We start from the raw sequence: 22,450 nt of genomic DNA, 5'->3' as shown, positions 1-22,450 counted from the left end.
ATGGAAACACATATAATACATAGATAGAGGTAAACAACAGGCGGCTTATCGCTACATAGCGATCTCTTCCAGATAACCTTTAGGTAGTAGAGAAAAGAAACTTAATTTAAATATAATATTTGAAATGTAAAAATATGGTTCATTTGCAAAATAACAAATATTGAACATTTTGGCAATTAGAGACAAAGTACTTTTTACTTTTCAAATATTGTTAACGATGTGCTGATATTCCGTGAAAAGAAAACGCTTATCAGGCCCGAAATGGGGACATTTCGTGAAGATATCGAAGTGTGGATGTAATTGGCGCTTCATCAATAATATTGGTCACTTCCACACCACCAGGGCTATACCTAAACGCGAAAATCGTAAGTTTGCAGATTGCAGGCACTTCTCTGTCACTTTAATAAAACTACGTCTCATTGATCGGAAAATTTAATTAGATTGACGAAAACTTGTTCCCGTCTAGGCTGATTTTACCATTATCTGCTTATTTTTTGCGCATGGCAACATTATTGAATCGTAAACTTAAAAATCGTCGCCCCATCCCTAGAATATCACTCTATGTGTCAAATATTTATAATCTGTGGTTTGTAGCGAAAAGTGGACGCCAATTATTGGGCTGTACATTCTTGGGATGAGCAATCCCGGGTCGAGCATTCTCGGTACGGGCCAATAATGTGCGACCAATATTCGGCGTCCACTAAATGGATTCGCATTATAGGGTCGTGTATTATTGGGTTGAGCGTTATCAGGCTGTACAAGCTCGGTCCGGGCCAATAATACGAAGCCACTGTTTGTACAGGGCAATAATGTACAGCCCGATAATTGGCGTCCAAAAAAGTGGTCGCCAATTATTGGGATGTACATTATTTGGCTGTGCATTAACCGGACTCTAGAGTTGTAGGTTATAGCGTGTTGTGATTTGCAGATCGGCAATTATAATTCGACGCGCTATTTTTTTAGCCAAAAAGCATTAAAACCACGTAGATTTAAGATTTTACTAATGCATCTAGTTAAAATACGGTTAATCTAACTAGTTTCATTTCTTTATTTTAAGTAAATTCGAGCGTAACTGTGGGTAAACTTATAACTAAACATGAGTAGTGGAAATTGGGGTAATAGGAAGCCATGGGGCGGTCGAGGTCGTGGGGGCTTCGGAGGCAGAGACCGAGGCTCCAGGGGAGGGGTCAACAAGAACTACAGGGGGCATAATTTTGGAAATAACAGGGGTTTTCGTGGAGGCCGTCAGAATGATTATGGCGGACGCGGACCGCCTCAACCGTTTCAGAACTATGGAAAAACGCCGCGAGATATGCCTGGGAAGAGACTGTCGGAGGAGGAGATTGGTGTTACTGAGTATATCAACGACCATGAGGGATTTTTAGGTGTGATCAAGTCCAGGTAATACCAACATTAATATCTGTTTTAATTTTGGTAAAAAACATGTTTGTGATAGGCATTCGTGGGGTTATAAGTGAAAATCTTTAGTGTGAGATGTGTTACTCTCTCATTTAGCCCCTTCATGTGTTTCCATGCGGTTGATTTTGTTTCAATGTGAATTTGAATGTGAATGCATGTAAATGTCACTAGTTGTAATTTATTATACTCACTTATTCAGTGCAGCGTGAGCTACGCGCTACGAGTGTACCCAGTACCATGAAAAAACCTGTATCTTTCAATTCTGGTGATTACTTACTATCTAAAATTAGCTACAATCCGATGTGTTTGTTTTTGTACTAGAATAACAGTTAAATCGGGAATATTGGGTAGTAAATAAGTAGAGCTTACTTAAATGTATGCAAAAATGCTTACCAAACTTCCAAAACCCTTCCAGATACTCCGACTTCCAAGTGTCGGAGATCAACCTCAATGGTGAAATAGCTAAGCTCACCAACACCAAACCTCCGCAACCCCCCGTAGACAAAGATATTGAGCAGGACGAGGATCTGCTGTTGAACAAGTATAATGTGGAGATCCTGCCGATGGATGAGTGGGACCGGATCAATAAACTGGCCATGTCGGAAGCTAGTAGTGAGAAGGTTGAAGTAGGTATTAGTTTGTTTTAGCTTAAGAGGATAGTGGACGACCATGTCTCCGTAACATAGTCCTCATTTTCTTCCCTGGATATTTGTGCCTTTTTTAAAAGCTTTTATTTAGTTTCACCTGTCCCACTGTCTGTTGGTCTGTAATCAAATCTTGCAAATTAAATTTCATCTACTTCCAGGTTTCCGATGAATGCTGAAATTTTGCATGCTTCTATGAAACATATGACAATGCAATATTATTATGACATAGAGCTGATCTGATGATGGAGACAGTAGGTAGCCATAGGAACTCTGTGATAAAACAAGGCAACCTAATTGTGTTTGGGGTTTTTAGAATTGTCTCAATGAGAATTAGTTGAATAAAAGGTTGTACTAAATAAAATTTTTGCCAAAAGCTTATTTTTACTCCTTTAACTTCAGGGTATGGTTAAATACATTTAAGAAAACTGAATGGCATAGTTTATTGTAAATTTTTTTTGCTAGTCTAAACTAAAATCTTAATCATAAATCATTTATTTCGTGGTAAAACTTTACACTTTCGCAACCAGGCAAAATTTCGAACAATACCCCAGAAACCGACAGTACTCGCTAGTCGAGCAACGACGACGTGCAACTCAATGCCGCACGCCGCGAACCCGCTAGTCGGGCAAGCGGCGGACGTTCAGGGCTGTGCCAAGTAACTTTCGTATACTTCGTGAATAAAATTAAATCTGCTGTCTCATCTGTTTATCCGTATCTCCTATTGATACATTACCGTGTATGCAATTTAACGTAACCAACTAATAAGAATTTTTATTTTGTAATCGCATTAGGTTAAGTAAATAAAAATACAAAGTGAAGTAATAAAATATAATAATCAACTGTACCAATTTTTCGACCACACAAGTACATAATAATCAGAAGACTTTTTCTGTTAGTGGCAGTGGCAGCCCTGAGGTAGCGAAGATGCAATGCTTGCCCGCCTGTCGGGTACTTTGGCGTCGCGTGTAGGTTTATAGCTCGTGCCCGACTACCGGGTACGCCGGCATCTGAGTAAAGTTTACGAGTGCCCGAGTGTCAGGTACGCGGTGTCGAAAGTGTTAAATTACATACAGAAATATATATATTACAAAAAAATAAGATTTAAACATATTGAAATTTGTTTACCACGAAATGGGCTCGCCTCAGCATAATGCTGATCTTCCAAAAAGATACATAAGACTATCCCGTTCGGTCATCTCTCCCGCCACTCATGTCTGATCCAGTTATACTGCATTCATGTTGTAAAATTGAAAAATGAAAAAAATGAAAAATATTTATTTCGTAACTTATAAGTAGCTTTTTACTATCAAATACTATATACTATCAATAATTATCAAAAAAATCCTCATCAAATTGTTATAAATTAAATACTTGTCTGCCTGTTTACTAAAACGTCAAACATTTATCAACAGATAGACGTAACAGGCATGTCCAAAGAGCAGCGGACCAAAATCCATGATGCGGTGAAAAAGGCCTTCGGGAACAGTATTGTCGGCAGCACCATCGGAGAAGGTGACAAGAAGCTTGTACGGTTCGAAAGATACAGAAAAGGAGGTAAGCTTTGTTGTTGTTGTGGATGTTTTATGTTTTGTATATTATATATATTGTTTTCTGAGTTGTGGGTACACAAGCCTTCTTGAGCTTACCATGGCACTTGGTCAATTTGTTAAAAATGTGCCTATAGTATGATATAATATAATATAATAATATAATTGAATAACACTTTGTTACAGGCCATTTTACGAAATTTGTTGTCACCACGCGAGAAAATCGTTTGAAGTTTTTTTTCATTCCTCTACTTTTTCTTTTTCTACTTTTGATTCCGAGTATAAATAACATACAATTTTCTGACAAAAAAGGAGTGTGGATAACTTCCCGTAAAAATGCACATAAAAACAGCAACAGAACATACAGTTTGTGAAATGCTGACAAACATGGGTGTAGGCAGGTACAGGCAGGTAAAATTTGAGCTCTGGGGGGGGGGGGGGGGGGGCAGCCACCTCCCCCCAAGAGCTCAAATTTTACATACAATGTATGCCCGTCTGTGGCCTCAGGCGATATCAACTTGCTCCCCCCCCCCTAGTTCACTGGCTGGCTAAGCCCTTGCTGACAAATCCTTCAATATCATATTTTAAATACTAGTCAATATATTTTTGTGAACTATAATTGTTTTCTTACCGACTCTCAGACTGTATGTTGAACAACATCACTCGTTTTCAGGTTGGTTACCTACTGACATAAACCCCTTCGCACGAGTTTCAACACAGGATATCATGAGAGACCAGAATAGAGATTTTAGTGGTGTTTCCACACACAGCTATGACAGAGCCGCCAGGCTAGCTAATAGTATGTGTATTGGTGCTGTTTCGACAGTGCCATACAATCATGAAAATGCTCTGGCAAGATCCCGTCTTTCCCACAGTGGTTTTTTCACTACAATACCCTACGATTTTACTCAACGGGACAGTTCTACTATGCTCTCGCATAATTTTCAAAGTGTTGGTGGTGTTCCCACAATGCCTTCTCTGTTTACACGACGAGGCAGTGTTTCTACACTAACCTCTGTCTTTACAAATGATGAAAGAATGGCGCTAAGCCATAGCCAATCTAGTGGAAGTGTTGTTGGACCAGTGGCTTATCCAAGCTCGGCGCAGGGTCTAAGCCGTACCCAGCTTGATGGAAGAGTTGCTGGACCAGCTTGGAAAACTAACTCAGGCGCTCCGGGTCATTCACTGAGTGATAGTAATCTTGATGAATCAGAGGCTTTGCCTACTGATACTGAGTGTCATGCTCACTCTATAATCATAGAAGATAGTAACGATTCACCAGCAGTATCTGATGTATCAGAGCAGACAGAACAAGACGCGATATCCGTACAATTCGACGCTAATTGGACTATTCAGAATCCCGGAAATAAAACAATAAAACGAGTGTCTGAACCTATAATTAATGAAAAAAAGAAAAAGAAAAATAGAAAACAGCGTCGAAAGGCTAGAGAACAAGCAAGACAAGCAATAGAGATGAACACAATACCACTATATACCTGCCTACCAGATGCTTCTAAAAACACAAATTCAGTTCCATACAATACTCCTAATAAAAATGAAGAAAACCCGAATATATCACGAAAAAGAACCACTGAGGAGGTCATATCTCCTGCTGATCCTAAGAGGAACAAACTCAGTGCCAAAAAAAGGAAACAAGAGACAGTGTCGCATAAAAGAGATAACATTGATAATAATGTTGAGGCTAAGAGACAGAAAACAGAAACGACAGGAAATATAACGTATGAAGAAGCTATAAAGTTGGGTCTGATAGTTTCCATCACAACATTAAATGGACACTTTAGTCCTCAGCTTTCTGAAGAATTTCAGCAAAAAATACAAACGAGACTAATGGAAGAAGCCAGGCAACCAAATGCCAGTCCTGGCCCAATATTTAGAGGAAAGCCGATCTATTCCAACGGTGCTTTACGTCTTTGGTGTGAAGATGAAACCACGCTATCATGGCTTAAACATACCACCTCGACCATAAACATTTCTTCAGGAAATAAAATAATTGTAAAGAGCCAAAGACAGGTTGAACCAATGGTACGCTGTGGTATAGTTTTACCTGGTATTTGGGATGACTTTAGTTTGGTAGCAAAAACATTGAGGTATCAGAATGCTTGGGCAGAGGTCGATCGTTGGAAACTGCATAGGATTGAAAAACAGGAGACCGATACTTTTGCTGTTGTTTATGTACCAGAGATATTGGTGAAAAAAATTTTAGAGCACGGACGTCGCCTTGGCTTTATGTTAGGTTCCGTATATATAAAGTTTCAAGGTTCTAGAGGAAAGTATTCTGAACTTCCGCCTCAAAATGTTTTGCAGAATATGCATAAACGTATGGACAGTGCTATAACCAACCAACAATCCCAAACTTTGGATAGGACTGACTCGATTTTAGAAAAAGATGTAGAATTTGGAGAACATTTGGAAAGTGAAAGAGAAGACTTTATTAGACATCACTCAGAAAGCGGAGACAATACGCAGGCAACATCAATAGAAAGACAAAAAAAAAGAGAGGGAATACCAAGAGAGGGTATCCCATTCTCTCAATTATAACTTCTAACAAGTAACCAAGACAACCTCCACCTTAAAATGGCTTTAATTTTGGTGGGGGTCTTATACAGCCATATTGATTTTAGAGCCATGGATCGGAACAGGCACAATTATTGGACAACGTGTAAAAGGTAAGCTGTCATCATGCCAGTTTTGCCAAGTTTTTGATATGATGTGATGGACTAGTTCAATGCGAAATGAAATGTAGTTCCGTGGATGTTCGAATAAAACGATCTATCTATTATGTTAATGTATTCGTGTGTGTGTTGTGTCCATATTTCCTTTGAGAGGTATCCCATAGGTTCCACAAACAGTTGCTGGTCTACAGTTAACGTTCATTTCCTTGCAGTGGAGCGTCAGCCATCTTGTTACTTCAATCTAATAAATCATAAACTTAAAGTTGTATCCACATTTCTCGCCAATTAATAGGTATCAACCTCCTACAGAGCCTTAACGTGAACCTCTTCTTTCGTTCGTGTATATGCGTCTTCATCGCCCAACAATGCAAGCTATTAGACTTATTAGAGCGGCAGATAGCGAGATTTCAAATTTCGATGTTCGCCGTAGGTCTTCTTAAGTATTCACGCTCTCTATTGTTCCCAAAAGTTCCGAGACCTTTCCCACACATTTTAGAATTATGGTTGATGATGATTATATATTATTTCTGTTTCAGTGCGCATAGACAACCGTGTAAAGTGGGTGTGGGGCGGTGAACACGTGCACTTCATTCTCCACAAAGAAAACTGCGATACTATGGATGCGGCACAGCGCCTCGCAGAACGACTGCGTATGAAGTAAGTCGAAGTAATAAGTCAAACTTAGGGGAAAAATCTTAACTATACATGGGCCCGCGGGGAAACGGAAAAAATAACCACGTATTCCTAAGGTCATAAGAAGGAAAAAATCTTATACAAAAAGTCAATTCCGCCAAAATATTTTTTTTTTTTTTTTTACTTTGGTATGATTTTAAACATAATAAGTACATTATGGAAGGTCGAGGCAAGGAATAGAATCTCCATAGGCAGAACTGTTGCAAAACTGTCCAGCTGTCAGCTATAAATAATGTTTCTAAATCTCTCTAGAGTAGCTAAGAACCTAGGCGTTATTGACGGAGTGAAGTGCGCTGTCAATGATTCGATTTTTTATTTATTATTTATTTATTTTTTAATAAGCAGGCAGGCAGTTTGACAACTGATATGACCTGTATCCAATATTCATAAAGATAGTTATCATGAACGAGTAGTAGTCTAATTTATTTTGAAACTGGTTCACATTTTGTGCTGAAACCACATCTGGGAGCTATATAAGCAGTATCCGTAGTCTATGTACGCCTGCAACTCCAGAGGAGTTACATGCGCGTTGCCGACCCTAACCCCCTCCCACCCCTCGTTGAGCTCTGCCCTCCTCTGCTCTGCTCTGCGTTGTGTTTGCTCTTGTGTTGTTGCGCTTGAACATCTCTTGGAAATCCTTGAGGTCATAGATTAGATTAGATGATTTATTTCATGAAAGACAATTACATAATAAATTTGCATTGATGTCAAAAATATAAGAAATTCTATCATGATCGTCAAAATAAAATAAAAATGAAAATAATAACAGTACTAATGAAATAAAATTATAGCTCCAATAAGGATTGTCAATACAATTAGAATAACAGTAAGTAGGTAAATACTTACAAAATCCAAAATATAAATTTACAATGTCAAAACTTACGAAAATACGAGAACAATAAAAATAAAAACGATAAATTAATAAAAGAACAAATAATATCTCCCAATAAGAATCGTCAACACACAACAATATAAAAAAAACAATGAAATAGTATCTCCCTATATAATCATAGTGCTCAGATAGTATTTTACACGTATCAGCCGTTAGTAATATGTTTTGTGAGCAGTCTCCGGCCGTCGTGCCTGGGCTACGCGGGCACCAAGGACCGGCGCGCCAAGACCTCGCAGTGGTTCTCGGCGCGCCGCCTGGACCCGCGCCGCCTGGCCGTCGCCGCGCGGGACCTGCGCGACGTCCACATCGGCAACTACACCTTCAGCGACACGCACCTGAAGTTGGGGATGCTCAAGGGGAACCGGTGAGTTGTACACCGACCATTCTTGGCCGTCGGCGATTTTCCCGGTGATCCAACTTTAGCGACACAGTCTTCGGTCGTCAATTTTTCTTTCCGATTATCAGAAATCTGAGCGATCTACACGGTATATTAACCTTTGTACGGAACATTATGTTTTCCGTGGCTAAGCTTAAAAATGTAATAATGTCAAACCAAACTTCGGTTTCTTAGCATTATTACACTTGAGCAATTTAAATTAAGGCAATAATTTATTTAAAGTCGTTAACTGCATTGCTAATATTTGTGATTTTGACGTGACAACGTCTTATAATTCGATGGAGCCGGCTGCACGCACGAAAAAACATGACTCATGCGGCGTTACCTCGCTCTGAGGCGTTCCATTTAAGGCTTGAAGTGCAAGCGAGAGCGCGCAACGAGCGACAAAGAGGCACAATCGGCCTCCGCGTTCGGCAGCAATTGTATTTATGCATACAAATAAATGTAACTTGATCAATTCAATTATGATTTCCATTTACCTCCTCTATATCCATACAAAATATCTATCAAACAAATAAAATTAAAATTTACTTTTGAAAAATGAAACCATTCCATCAGTATTTTCTTATGACGTTGTCACGTTCAACTATCGTCAGTAAACCGACTTTACACACAACCATTTTTATTTCGATTCTGTTGCCATTTTTCATAAACTTTTATGAATGGAAAAAATGAAAATTGCATATGGACATTTTGGGACAGTTTAATTTTCTCGTCTAATACGCTCGAAAGATAAGTCATGATTCTGAATAAAGATCTACATACTTACAAGGAGAGGGCACGGTCTGGGAAACTCACTTTGGGACCAGACTCCGTATAATAGTAGTCCTCCACTAAGGTGTTCAACCCTTAAAATAAAAGTGCCGAATGGCCAGTTACTTCGGAGAAATAAACCCTTAAAATTTCACATGTAGCTTATATACTAGTAATTTTATCACCGCGCCAGCGTCTTCATAGTGTAGTCGGTTATGTACCTGTTATTCGCGTGGACGCTTGAGGTTCGAGTCTCACTCTCGACTATTTTTTTTTCTTGTTCAATTAATTATTTTTAATATCAAATAGATTTAATAAGAATACAATATTGTTAAATGTAAAATTATTTTTTTATTTATATTAACTACTCTACTTTTCCAATTATTGTATTCTGATTGAATTTTAAAAATAATTAATTCAAAAAGAAAAAAAAATATAGTCGAGCTCGAGAGCGAGACTCGAACCTCGAGCGTACACGCGGCAAACAGGTACGTAACCGACCACACCATGAGACGCTGTCGCCGGTAATAAAATTACTAGAGATGTGCCGACTAGTCGCCGACTAGTCGGGAAAGCCGACTATCCGGCTACATTTATAGTCGGCGACTAGTCGGCGACTAGTCGGCAAAATGAGCCGAATAGTCGGCTGCCTAGATCTTCCAAAAAAATAAGGAAATAAAATAAAAAACCACCATACTCGAAGTGTTTGCCGATTGGTACCAGTCCACCTCACGAAATAAGTACTTGGCATTGATTACTTTACTTGAATCACCTTCAACATCGTCAAAAAATGTCCACACGCGTGATTTTCTTTTAGACATAATGTTTATAAAGATCACTACTTGTTTATTTAAACTTTTAAACAACAATTACGATTCGTTTTGTATGTTTTTCTAATAATAACACACCGGAGCAACAAGTGAATCGGAAAGGTAAACAAAACCAGTCAAAACATGAAAACGCGGCACGTGCGGCAGCGAATCAGGCGACCCGAACGTTCCCGATTACGCCCGAACTTAGGCGAAGACCATAGTCGGCTACGCCGACTAGTCGGCCGACTAGTCGGCCACCTGACTGCCGACTAGTCGGCTAGTCGGCTAGTCGGCCAAAACCGTAGTCGGCACATCTCTAAAAATTACTAGTATATAAGCTACATTTGAAATTTTAAAGGTTTATTTCTCCGAAGTAACTGGCCATTCGGCACTATTATTTTAAGGGTTGAACACCCTAGTGGAGGACTACTATTATACGGAGTCTCGTCCCAAAGTGAGTTTCCCAGACCGTGCCCTCTCCTAGTTAGACAAGTTATGGGGTAACTTTCTTGTATTCATTCGTTTTATTTTACTTAAATAAAAACTTTTTAGTAAATTATAAATACGTAAGTGTCGTGGAACACTCGGTTGGAACGAAGTATACTATTATTGATAAACGTATTATATTATTCATTAGCAAATACAAAAAAATTATTGACAAAATAATAACTATCGAATATGCTTACAATATTTCACAAATCAGTTTAGAAATACGACTTACAGGCAGGGAGGATAACTAAACATAAGAAAACATTTTTGGACAACCTGAAACTGTCGAACGAAAAGCTAATCAAAATATTAAATTTAAGTGAAAAAAAAAATAGAAAACGTTCACACACGTGCATACGTGTCCGGGGATCGAACCCGGATCGTCGCCATTACCACCTGTTTCTAAGCGGCGTCCGCCAGCCGTCCGATGAAGGAACCTCGTTCCAAAAAACTTTTTCTTTGCAGATTCCGCATAGCCCTCCGCAACGTGACCGCCCCCGAAGACTCAGTGGAAAAAGCCTGCCAGCTACTGAAGGATAACGGGTTCATTAACTACTACGGCTTGCAGCGGTTCGGCACGAGGGCCGACACGCCCACTTACGAGATCGGGAAGAGTATGCTCAAGGGGGCGTTTCAGGAGGTGAGTAAAAAATAATACAAAAAAAATCATTAAAACCAAAAACATTTCACCCTGTGTCATCCCAGGCGTGAAGGTGCCCATTATGCTCCGTAGTAGTTGATGTCATTATCTTTTAGTAGCCGTCAAGCCTACCTCTTTCCCCTTTAGATATGATATTAAAAAAATGTGTTTTAAAGGTATGGGTAGGAAGCAGGGCCCATCGTCATGGGTAGAAGGCTAAGGGCCGGGGAGGGTCGCAGCGTTTTCGATTCTCCCCTCCTTTGGAGGCGAGAGCTCCACATACTTCATAGTTGAGGGTCCGTCAGACATTGCATTCATGTACAACAACACAAATACTGACTGACTGACGACCGGTCTGGCCTCGTGGATCACTATCCACGACCCTGCCTATGAAGCCGATGGTCCCGGGTTCAAATCCTGGTAAGGGCATTTATTCGTGTGATGAGCATGGATATTTGTTCCTGGGTCATGGGTGTTTTCTATGTATTTAAGTATTTATAAATATTTATATATATCGTTGTCTAAGTACCCTCAACACAAGCCTTATTGAGCTTACTGTGGGACTTAGTCAATTTGTGTAATTAATGTTCTATAATATTTATTTATTTTATTTAAATACTCTATTCACGCCACTGTTCGGGAATGTTACTATCACAAACCACACTATTCAAAGCTCCATATTTGTAACTCAAAAACTGTAACTAAACAGTATTTCTGTATTTAATTTTTGGTTTGCTTTCAAAAGTCAAGTCTCTAAACTCCTCGTTCCTATATAGAACATACGGGTTCGATTCCCGCTTCGGTCACCGGTGGACCCGGTCACTTTTTATTAAGTGGATGATATCTATTTCGGTAAGTAAGCAAAGTAAAGTAAATCATTTATTTTGTCAAACATTATGTGTAGCTGGTGGATTACAAAGTTATTCAGTATCAATAATGTTTGTACCTTAATTTAGGCATGCAAAAGTTTAATTACATATTTACATAAAACTAAACTATTATAACATTATTATGACGACCGGTTTGGCCTAGTGGGTAGTGACCCTGCTTACGAAGCTGATGGTTCCGGGTTCAAATCCTGGTAAGGGCATTTATTCGTGTGATGAGCATGGATATTTGTTCCTGAGTCATGGGTGTTTTCTATGTATTTAAGTATTTATAAATATTTATATATTATATATATCGTTGTCTAAGTACCCTCAACACAAGCCTTATTGAGCTAACTGTGGGACTTAGTCAATTTGTGTAATAATGTCCTATTATATTTATTTATTTATTATTATATATTATCTATTTACAATACAAACGCAATACTTATTATTTACTTTTATAACATTGCCTAGTACTACTAATAGGTACTCGTATTTATTTACTGTACACATTGTTTTGTCCATGTCCAGTTAACACTCATTGGCTTCACATTTTGGACCGGGGTATGTTCTTAAACTACGTCCACAAGAGAGGTATGGGCATTGTGAATGTCATCTCGCTCTGTGTGGTAGGGCACAGCACAGCGGATGTCATTCCAGATCTAGAGCAGAGCCCAACTGGGGAATTACTTCCACCTTACAGAAAATCGCAGCCAAATAACACTAGACCCTACTCATAGTGTTGTGTTCCTGCCGGTGAGTAAGGTTGCCAGAGCTCAACGAGGGTGGGAGGGTCGGCAACGCGCATGTAACTCCTCTGGAGTTGCAGGCGTACATAGGCTACGGATACTGCTTACCATCAGGCAGGCCGTATGCTTGTTTGCCATCGACGTAGTATATAAATAAGAAAAAAACATGTAAGAAATTCGGTTTTTTTTTGAAATTTTTTTTTGCTTAGCCATTTATGGAGTGTTTTTTGGAACTGATTTATTGGAAGACCAGCTATACAAGACGTTAACTTATTATACAGTGTGATTGCCATTTACATATATGTATGTAAACAAAAACGTAAGCAAATATTGTCCTTTGTTACTGAATAAAGATATTTATTTATTTATTATATATTTTAGGCGATAAACGGCATACTCCGGCCGCGGCCCGGGCCGCTGCAGCTCGCGCTGGAGCAGTACCGCGCGCGGGGCGCCGCCGCCGCGCTGGCGGCCGGGCTCCGGGCCCCGCCCAGCCTCGAGCTGCGCGTGCTGCGCGCGCTGGCCGGCCAGCCGAAAGACTTGTGGGGAGCTCTCAATAAGGTACCTCGCTATACTTTGTGCCTTTAGGTACTACTACTACTCCGTTGGCTCGGCGACCCAAAATGAGACTTGGCCTCCGACACGAGACAGCGCCACTTTTCTCGGTCCTGTGCGACCTCTCGCCAATTGTCGACTCGAAGCTCGCGCAGCTCCGCCTCCACCATGTCGCTCCAGCTATACCTAGGGCGTCCGATAGGACGTCCTCCTGCTTGGCGACCCAGGTACGCTCTTTTTACGTTCCGATCTTCGTCCATTCTCTCAAGGTGGCCCAACCGACGGAGTCTGTGGGCTTTACTTTCTCCCATGATGTTAGGTTCAGCCCCTAGGTCCTCAATCTCACGGTTCTTAAGGACTGTCCAACTTCCATCCGGTCTTCGTTTGGGGCCCAATATTTTACGGAAATAAAAAAAAATGCATTAGCTTCATATTTTGATATGTAAATTAAGGAAACTATAGATCAATTAACTGCTGCTTAATCTACTGATTAATGTTATTGAATAACTATTTGTTTCTGAATAAAATAAAAAAAAGTAAACAAACAATTTGTACATTTTCGGGTAGTTGTAACATTTATTGGTTAACCGACCAAATACAAAACCGCCTGGATCTGTCCCTGAACGATCTGACTTTAACCTACATTATTTGATCATGTAATGTTTTCATCTACCCTCAACTAGTTTGAGAGTAGATTTTGTTTACTTTTATTTAAATACCTAAAGATACGACCTTCAAACCTTCAAGAAAACAGCATACTCCTATCTAAAATGCCGGCAACGCATTTACAACCCCTCTGGTGTTCGCTTACCATCAGGTGTTCCGTCTGCTCGTTTGCCTCCTGTATCATAAAAAAAGATATAGAGTATAATTACAGTAGTTTCTATGACTGCTACATAATGAGAGGCATTAAAATATGAGTGTGGGTTTAAAAAACTAACGAAGTGAGTTTCTTAAAAGGACCACACGAGTATTTCAATGCCTAATTATGTAGAGTTACATACACTATTTTATCTACACACATATTAGAAACTTTCTATGATATATTCACTAACCCAAATTACAGCCAACGTTGGAGCATCGTTGGTCTCCTAGCTGAACTCGCGGATATGTAGTGGCGTATCCGATATATCTTAACCGCTCATTTTAGACGAAACTTTTATTATAGTTACTTTAAAATCAACAATATTAGTTGTCTGTGGTAAAAAAAATTGCCAAAAACTTATTTCTTCTTTAAAAATTATTTAGATAAATTCGGATGTTAAATATGATGACACTGTCCTAAATTAAAAGACTTTATTATTTAGGATGGTAGAAATTAGGAAGGATATACTAATTAGTGGTAAGCGCTGTGGGCCACACATAAATAATATAGTAATTAGTTTTGTAAGTATTACTCGTAGTGGCTGTTTGTTTACCCAAATAAAGAGAGAAAATGACCAGGCAAGTTACAAATCGCATGCTAAACAAACTTCCAACTGAATGGTAGGCACAGATCTCTTCTAATAATATTTCAAGGTACCTCAAAAGAGAAATGCTGAAACAGTTGCATGGAAATTACAATTAAATGACTAGTACGTACATAATTGGAGCATCCTGTACTCGGGCGAATGTAGACCGGTTCGGCCAGCGATAAGCAACAATAGGATAATGAAGGAATAGGATTAGGATAATAGGTAGGGAAGGAAGTTGTCCTCTGGAGTTGCAGGCTACGGATACTGCTTACCATCAGGCGGGCCGTATGCTTGTTTGCCACCGACGTAGTATAAAAAAAAGGAAACAAAATGTATCTCCGCTCAGTGCAATGGTATCGGTTTTTTGTAATTTATAAATTGCTGATAATAAACCTGAACCTGAGTACAGTTACTATGAACAATTGAACAGTTTGTTATGATTTTAAGATTATTCATTTTTGTATAAAATCTGCTACGGAATGGAGTATCGAGACAAACCTTACAGGTTTAACGATACTTAGTAAATGAGCTTAGTGGTATCCTGCCTTTTCGCCGAAAATTGTAATGCCGAATTTCACTTGCCAACCAAATTTTTCGCAGACGTTTTAATTGGCATTATAACTTTTATCAAATAATTATTTCGCAACCATTTCATTTCCCAACCCCATAGTTGGGAAATGAAAATTGCGTACTAGGTTGGGTTAGGTTAGGTTGGATTATGTAAAGTTGGGAAATGAATTTCGCCCAAATGAAATTTCGGCGAAAAGTTGGTTGGCAAGTGAAATTCGGCAATATAATTTTCGGCGAAAAGGCAGTGAACCGAGCCTAGTTTTTTTTTTGTAATTACCTGAATAAAAAAATGTTGCCAGAAATAGTTCTCAATGCAGTATTTCCGCAGTTGGCCCGCAACACGCGCCTGCTGTACGTGCACTCGTACCAGTCCATGGTGTGGAACCGCGCCGTGTCGGAGCGCGTCAAGCGTTTCGGTCTGAAGCCCGCCGCCGGGGACCTCGTGCCTCTCTCCGAAGTCGATGGTGAGTTAAAAAAAAAAACAGATAAAGAATCGCAGGTTGTGAACAAGAATTCAGCCCCCTTCATTATTAACTTCGTCTAAACAGACCGCGTTGTAATTTACTTTCTATTGCAACATATATCCCCGATTCATTTATTTAATTTCTCTTTGAATAGTTCGCCATTTGTACTGTTTTCTTTCTTTGCGTAATTAAGCTTAAATAAATAAATTTCTTCAATAGATGACATAGACGAAGACGGCGACGAAGAAAACCCCGACGATCAAGATGGCGTCGAAACACAAGATGGCGGCGATATCAAAGATGGCGGCGATATCCAAGATGGCGGCGACATCAAAGATGGCGCTGACGTTCAAGATGGCGACATCAAAGATGGCGACCAAGCTTCAACTACGGAGTCTAAAGACAATAAAACAGGAATGCAAAAAGAACCAGTGAAATTCCCAGTGAAAATATTAACGCAAGAAGATGTGGATAGCGGGCAGTTCAGTATATTAGACATTATAATGCCTCTGCCGGGGTATTTTATAGATTATCCCCCGAATATGGTCGACTTTTATGAAGAGTTGTTGAAGAAGGATGGACTAACTTTGGAGTTGAAAAATAAAATCAAGTGAGTTACCTTTTTTCTTGAGTTGAATAATACCGAGATAATATTTTATTCGGATTGAATTATTACATTTCCAACCTTAACTACCGATTTCAACAATATGTACAGAATAGTATTTTATGCAACAGTTATATAAGAAGGGTCAAAAAAGGCGAGTGGCGTGAGTTACAATGTGAGCCGGAGCCGAAGGCGTAGTCGAACATTGTAAAGGAATACGCCACGAGCATTTTTTGACCTACTTATATGACGTTGCATACAATACTTTTCCTACGAGTCAACAAAAATAAATCTTAATTTAGGTAAACAAAGCTAAAGTATATAGCCAAGACGCGCGAGCATACCTTGTGACGCGCCCGGCCCGCCCCGGGCCGCGGCCGGCCGGTCCGCGACACTTTCTCGTATCTTATGAGGCCCTGGTACTTGCTACTTGCTAAATTAAATTTTTGGACAGTTTTTTCTCGATTTTGGCCACCGTAGCCTACGGAGACTAACAAGCAACGCTAAGCGGTCTTCGTAGTCTATGGGTGTTGCTATATTACGGGTTTCTGACTTATGAAGTGATTGTTTTTACTATGCAACCAAATGAATATTTTGTAATGCACTTAGTTTAAAACTGTATTCGTTTTGATTTTGTTAGGTTGGTAGCCATTAATCGCAGTAACGTTATAGCGATTAAAATCACAAGTGCTGTTGATGAAATGAGGAATAGACAATATAGACTTTTCTTGAAACCTTTTATGTATGTTCTTATATTCGTGTTAATGAATGCATAAATGACAGATAACAGTAGAGGAGTAGGAAAAGACTAAAGTTTCTTTCTCGCAATGTCTACGTGTCTTACGTATAAAAGATTTAGATCTTTCAACGGTTATAGCACGGTCGCATTTTTATCACTTGTCACTATGCCTGTCACATTCTAACAATTATGTAAGTGCGACAAGCGATGAAAATGCGATCGTGCTTACAATTTCTGACCCATTTACCTCGTCTGAAATAAAAAACAGCATGCATTTTTTTTATTGCATGTAAAATACCTAAGTATAACGGGTTGGCACTGAATGAATAATATTTCTGTTTTAATTATTATGGATTTTCGCAAAGTAACGTCTGATTCTATTCACTATGCCTTCATTATTTTTATACTACGTCGATGGCAAACAAGCATACGGCCCGCTTGATGGTAAGCAGTCTCCGTAGCCTATGTACGCAACTCGAGAGGAGTTACATGCGCGTTGCCGACCCTAACAACCCTCCCTCCTCTCATTGAGCTCTGGCAACCTTACTCACCGGCAGGAACAACACTATGAGTAGGGTCTTCATTTGATATGGCCATTTCAACTTTTTTCTAAAGTTTGGTACCCGACAAATCTTGGAATTTGTATGTAACGTGGCAGTCCTGAAATCGATACTGAAATGTTTTTAACTTTTTAAAATTTTGATTGACAATAAACTACGGAGACTGCTTACCACCAGGCGGGCCGTATGCTTGTTTGCCACCACCGTAGTATAAAAAAAAAAAAACTACGCACTTCGTGCCCTATTTTTTATGATAGAGGAGGCAAACGAGCAGACGGACGTTTGACACGGACGGGACGGACGGGCTTTGACGTTTAACCGGCAAAGTCGATATTCCCGCAATTTTTGCATCTAATTTACGCAATATCTGATGATAATAGACTGTATTTGCATTTGTATAGTATAAAAATTTAATTTAGCTACTGCATGTTACTTGTTTACTTATAACTAGCTTGTAGGTTCTTATTAAAGTGAATATGTAACTTATGAGAATAAATTCTTTAAACCGAAACGAGCAGACGGACGTTTGACACGGACGGGTCTCACGTTTAACCGGGAAAGTCGACTTTCCCTCCATTTTTGAGAGAAATAACCTTAATAGCTATTGTGTGAAAAGAAATCTCAGTAAAAGCTGCGTAGGTCATTTCAAAATAAAACGACTACACACTTATTTTCAGTTCGTTTCCCCTTTGAACGAGTGTTTATATAATTGTTACCAATGAATATGTTGGTCGTCAGGAGTCTCAGCATGTCAGGCGCATATCGTCGCCTGGTGACCCGCCCCATCGACATGTCGTGGTCGTTCGTGCGGTACAACTCGCCCACCGAGGACCTCATCCTGTCCGACATGGATGAGATGAGAGGAGTCACGTTGAAGGAGACTCCAGGTACGTACTGTCAAGGGTGGCATTTGGTGGCTTTTGTCATGTCATTTGTTATTTTATTTATTTATTATTATTACTTCCTATTATCCATTTAAAATCTTAGATTTTCTTAGCGGTATCTGGGACGCCCAGACGGACGTTTTCCACCCGGGTGCCCCACATACGCTCTTCAGTCTCTGTTTTTTTTTTTTTTTTTTTTTTTTTTTTTTTTTTTTTTTTTTTTTTTTTTTTTTTTTTTTTTTTTAGTCTTTCAAATCTTAGATTAGGTTAATTATAATATGAATATAAAAGTAAAATATAAAAACACAAAACAATACAAAATACATATAAACACATTATAAGATTCCGTGGTACTACCGGACTTATAGAGCAGGAAGGTGACACCAGTTGTTAAGGAAGGTGGGAGAGAACCTAGCTCGAGGGCTTGTTGAAATTGCTGTCAAGCGTGAGTGCGAGCATCGGAACCATTTTAGCCAGAAGTTGTGCAAACCATCCGACCCAGGGCTTTTCCAGTTCTGGACCGTGCGGATGGCACAACTTACGTCATCGGGGCTGATGGTGACCGCCCCCATAGGTTCGATGGACTCGCACTCACGCTCGACGACACTCATCCAACCCCCCTCGGTGTGTCCGACCGGACCAGACCAGACCACCACCAGACCAGATGACCAGATGCTACGCCAGAAATCAGTCATGGCAGTAGCATCCGGTGACTGTCGGACGCACGACGGTTGGTTTCCTTCCACTTTCGGTATACCTTCCTTTGGTCACAAAAAGACAAAAAAGACGATTCTGCTGGAATCGATCCACACGCTTTCTGTAGCGGCAAATACGGTTTGCCCATGCATAGATTTTCTGCTTAAGAAAGTTAATGCGCTAAGTGAGATTGGCAATATAGTCGCGGGGCTCAATACTCGTCCCCGCGAACGCCTGATTCACAAAGCGCATTACTCGGGGGCTGTTGGGGGGTGGGGGGGGGGGGGGGTGGTTGCCCCCCCTGAAGCAGATCAGCTTTGCAATGAGAGTCCTAAACGAGTTGATACGTCGCTCGATCGCCCGAGGCACCTCCGGCGGTCCCGGGTGCACGTGCAGCGTCCGGGAACTTGACTCGTGCAACACGGCACGCCGCGATGGCTCCGCAATACATGATCATCATCTAAATCTCTCTCTCTCTGCTTCTGCTTTGCCTAACGGTCGACTGGTAGAGAATGCCTCATGACATTAAGTCCGCCTTTTGTACTATAAGGTTTTCTTTTGTGCAATAAAGATTAAATAAATAAATCTTTGTTAGTCCGCAGATATTGAAATTGAAAATATTTATTTCAGATTTAAAACCATCAGATTTACAACCATCTATATATGATATGGCTCTAGTAAAGCGTTTAGGGCTCCCATTAGCGCTAGATTGCGTCTATTCACAGGCAAATGTGGTAATCGTGGCCTAGTGTTGGGTGTGGACTGATACTGCGTAATCACCTCTTCCAGAGTCCTCCTCAGTTGCTCATTGGCTGTACTACTCACTCTGCGCGAACTCCTCCTCGTCCATTCAAAATTCAAATTCAAAATTCAAATTTTTTTTCTGCAAGTAGGCCTCAAGGGCTCTTTTACAAGTCAATACAACATTTATAGTAACATCATATAGTGACATGAAAAATACATAACAACATTTATAAGTACAACAGCCAATACCTGGGTAAACATTACATTATAATAATCTTAAAATAAATAATTACTACAATACAATAGAGATGTATAGTCTCTATGGTTAAAAACACATTAAATCTGGAGATGTAAAAGGTCAGAGTACTAATACTAATAAAATTTGGAGGTGTAAAGTCTCTCCAAGTGTCAAAATAAAATTTACACTAAGTAAATAAATAAACCGCGTCTGGACTGTTAAACTAGCAGTCTCATAAACTAATGCTACAGAATACATAACTAGTATATACCAAGTCAAGTATATTAGACAATATGACAGAGACGTATAGTCTCCACGGTTAATACATTAAGTTTGGAGATGTATAAGGAGTAATAACATTTAATTACTAATATTCACACTGTAACTGGCTATATGTAAGTTAACCATATTGTAAAGACAAGGTCCACTGATGGTTACTTCAGTGTTACTGTTAGTGAAATACCACATACTTCGTAGTTATTCAGTCTTTTTTCCTTTCAGACGGCCAATACAAAGCCCTCCTTCTCAGCATGTCGCTCCCGGCAAGTTGTTACGCGACCATGGCGCTCAGGGAACTGCTCAAAGTCGATACTTCTGGAGACAACCAGGCGCTGCAGAACAACTACCACAAGAAATCTGAAGCCACAGGTACTGGATAAAGTTCTACTTTCATTACAGTATTAAACTTGGACCCGGCCGTCGTTAAACTACGTCCAAAAGAGAGGTATGGGCATTGTGAATGTCATCTCGCTTTGTGTGGTAGGGCACAGCACAGCGGATGTCATTCCAGATCTAGAGCAGAGCCCAACTGGGGAAGTACCTCCACCTTACAGAAAACCACAGCCAAATAACACTAGACCCTACTCATAGTGTTGTGTTCCTGCCGGTGTGTAAGGTTGCCAGAGCTCAACGAGGGTGCGGAGTGTTAGGGTCGGCAACGCGCATGTAACTCCTCTGGACTTGCAGGCGTACATAGGCTACGGACTGCTTACCATCAGGCGGGCCGTTGTTTTCCACCGACGTAGTATTAAAAAAAGTACGAATTACACCTCACATTCTCACTATTGTTTTATTTCCGCTACCCAAAGGTTGTCTGGAAGAGATCGCTCTTTAGCGATAAGACCGCCTGTTGTCTGCGTCTATCATTAATCAATTGTTTTTATTTGAACTGTATCTTTTACTGAGGTGTGCCGATATTCTATCTTCTATCTATCTATCGGAGGCGATTTTCATTGGCTAGATATTGATATAATGTCCCCGACGGAACGACGGATCGGACGGGCCTCCCGATAACGACCGCTATGAGGAAAACTGACAACAGGACAGAAGCGTTTCAGGACGTAGACGACCTTCAGCAATGAAGAACACGTCATAGACCGCGGGCCAGGACCATATATCGTCAGTCATCGTATCGCCTCCGGCTGATACTTTGCCAGATGATAGTTTAGATGCTGATTTAAATTTTTAAAAACCGTCAGCCGGTTGAATCGCGGTGGAAAGACCGTCAGCTGTAAAATGAACATGTAAAATATACGCACCTTACCACTTTATGTCCGCAAAGTATGCGTAATGTGTAAATTGCGTAATCCGTTTATTTGAAACGCCATGGAATGCTACATGCGAAGTTTAATGATTTTGTTTCACTATCATAAAAAAGTAAAATACTTATTTTTTACATTTTCGTTGGTAACGACCACACTTTTGAGTGGTTTTCGATGTGTCAAAGCTGGGGTGAACATTTTCAAGATGACATCATATAAACCTCGTTTAACAAAGATCTAACCTAGAACTGAGCGTCTAGTCGAGTTTTTTTTATTATTATCTTCAATGTTATTTTGTCTCTTTCAGAAACAACAGATGCCAAAGGCAACGAAGCTTCAGAGGAAAAAGCTGACGAATCGGAAGTGGACAACGGAAACGAAGGCGAGAAGGAAAATGGTGCGAAGAGAAAGTTGGACTCTGAAGATAGTGACGCCAAACGGGCGAAGCAAGGGGGAGAATAAATATTCAAATTAATTATGCGTTTTATTTCGAAGTTATTCTATACTCGTTATAAGTAATTCTTACACGGTTCGACTTAGCTCCACATTATTATAGTAGCATTATTTTTTGCTGCTTTCAAACATATACTCAAACCAGCCATTAACTAGCAAGTTGCTTGAGCATTAATTTTTTATAGGAGTTAGAAGATTTAGTCATTTTTTAGTACTTTGGAGGACAATTTCTCCCAATAGGTTGAGTTTGGGCAGCTAAAAAAAATACGTGTCCGTTATTTTAGACTACTCTATAACATATATCAAAATGAATCAAATCGGAGTCAGACAGTTGGGTACCCTTCCTTG

At 39.9% G+C, this 22,450-nt stretch overlaps 1 protein-coding gene across 3 annotated transcripts; it reads left to right on the top strand.

Annotated features, from left to right (window-relative positions):
- Positions 1 to 899: 899 nt before the first annotated feature.
- Positions 900 to 22,124, top strand: LOC133519568 (pseudouridylate synthase 7 homolog). 3 transcript variants are annotated; one of them, XM_061853579.1, is made up of 12 exons: positions 900 to 1,401; positions 1,835 to 2,045; positions 3,479 to 3,620; positions 6,843 to 6,963; positions 8,067 to 8,255; positions 10,808 to 10,982; positions 12,982 to 13,161; positions 15,508 to 15,643; positions 15,863 to 16,253; positions 18,285 to 18,433; positions 20,610 to 20,756; positions 21,957 to 22,124. In XM_061853579.1, exons 1-12 carry the CDS (start codon positions 1,097 to 1,099, stop codon positions 22,109 to 22,111), a joined length of 2,301 nt encoding a protein of 766 aa, XP_061709563.1. In that variant the 5' UTR covers positions 900 to 1,096; the 3' UTR covers positions 22,112 to 22,124. The 3 variants fall into 3 exon arrangements, with proteins under 3 accessions (XP_061709563.1, XP_061709562.1, XP_061709564.1); XM_061853578.1 differs by lacking the exons at positions 6,843 to 6,963; positions 8,067 to 8,255; positions 10,808 to 10,982; ... (4 more) ...; positions 20,610 to 20,756; positions 21,957 to 22,124 and adding an exon at positions 4,287 to 6,297; XM_061853580.1 differs by lacking the exons at positions 900 to 1,401; positions 6,843 to 6,963; positions 8,067 to 8,255; ... (5 more) ...; positions 20,610 to 20,756; positions 21,957 to 22,124 and adding exons at positions 1,415 to 1,684; positions 4,287 to 6,297.
- Positions 22,125 to 22,450: the final 326 nt, after the last annotated feature.

This window comes from Cydia pomonella, chromosome 7, assembly GCF_033807575.1.
Source record: "Cydia pomonella isolate Wapato2018A chromosome 7, ilCydPomo1, whole genome shotgun sequence".
NCBI lineage: Eukaryota > Metazoa > Arthropoda > Insecta > Lepidoptera > Tortricidae > Cydia > Cydia pomonella.
The sequence above is the reverse complement of the archived record's forward strand: the minus strand, read 5'-3'. Positions and strand labels throughout refer to the sequence as shown.

Bases quoted from the DNA above. Each gene is read 5' to 3' on its own strand.
- LOC133519568 (XM_061853578.1), top strand. From the start codon at position 1,097: ATGAGTAGTGGAAATTGGGGTAATAGGAAGCCATGGGGCGGTCGAGGT. The intron at 1,402-1,834 runs GTAATACCAACA...AAACCCTTCCAG, and splicing joins TTAGGTGTGATCAAGTCCAG to ATACTCCGACTTCCAAGTGT. The intron at 3,621-4,286 runs GTAAGCTTTGTT...ACTCGTTTTCAG, and splicing joins CGAAAGATACAGAAAAGGAG to GTTGGTTACCTACTGACATA.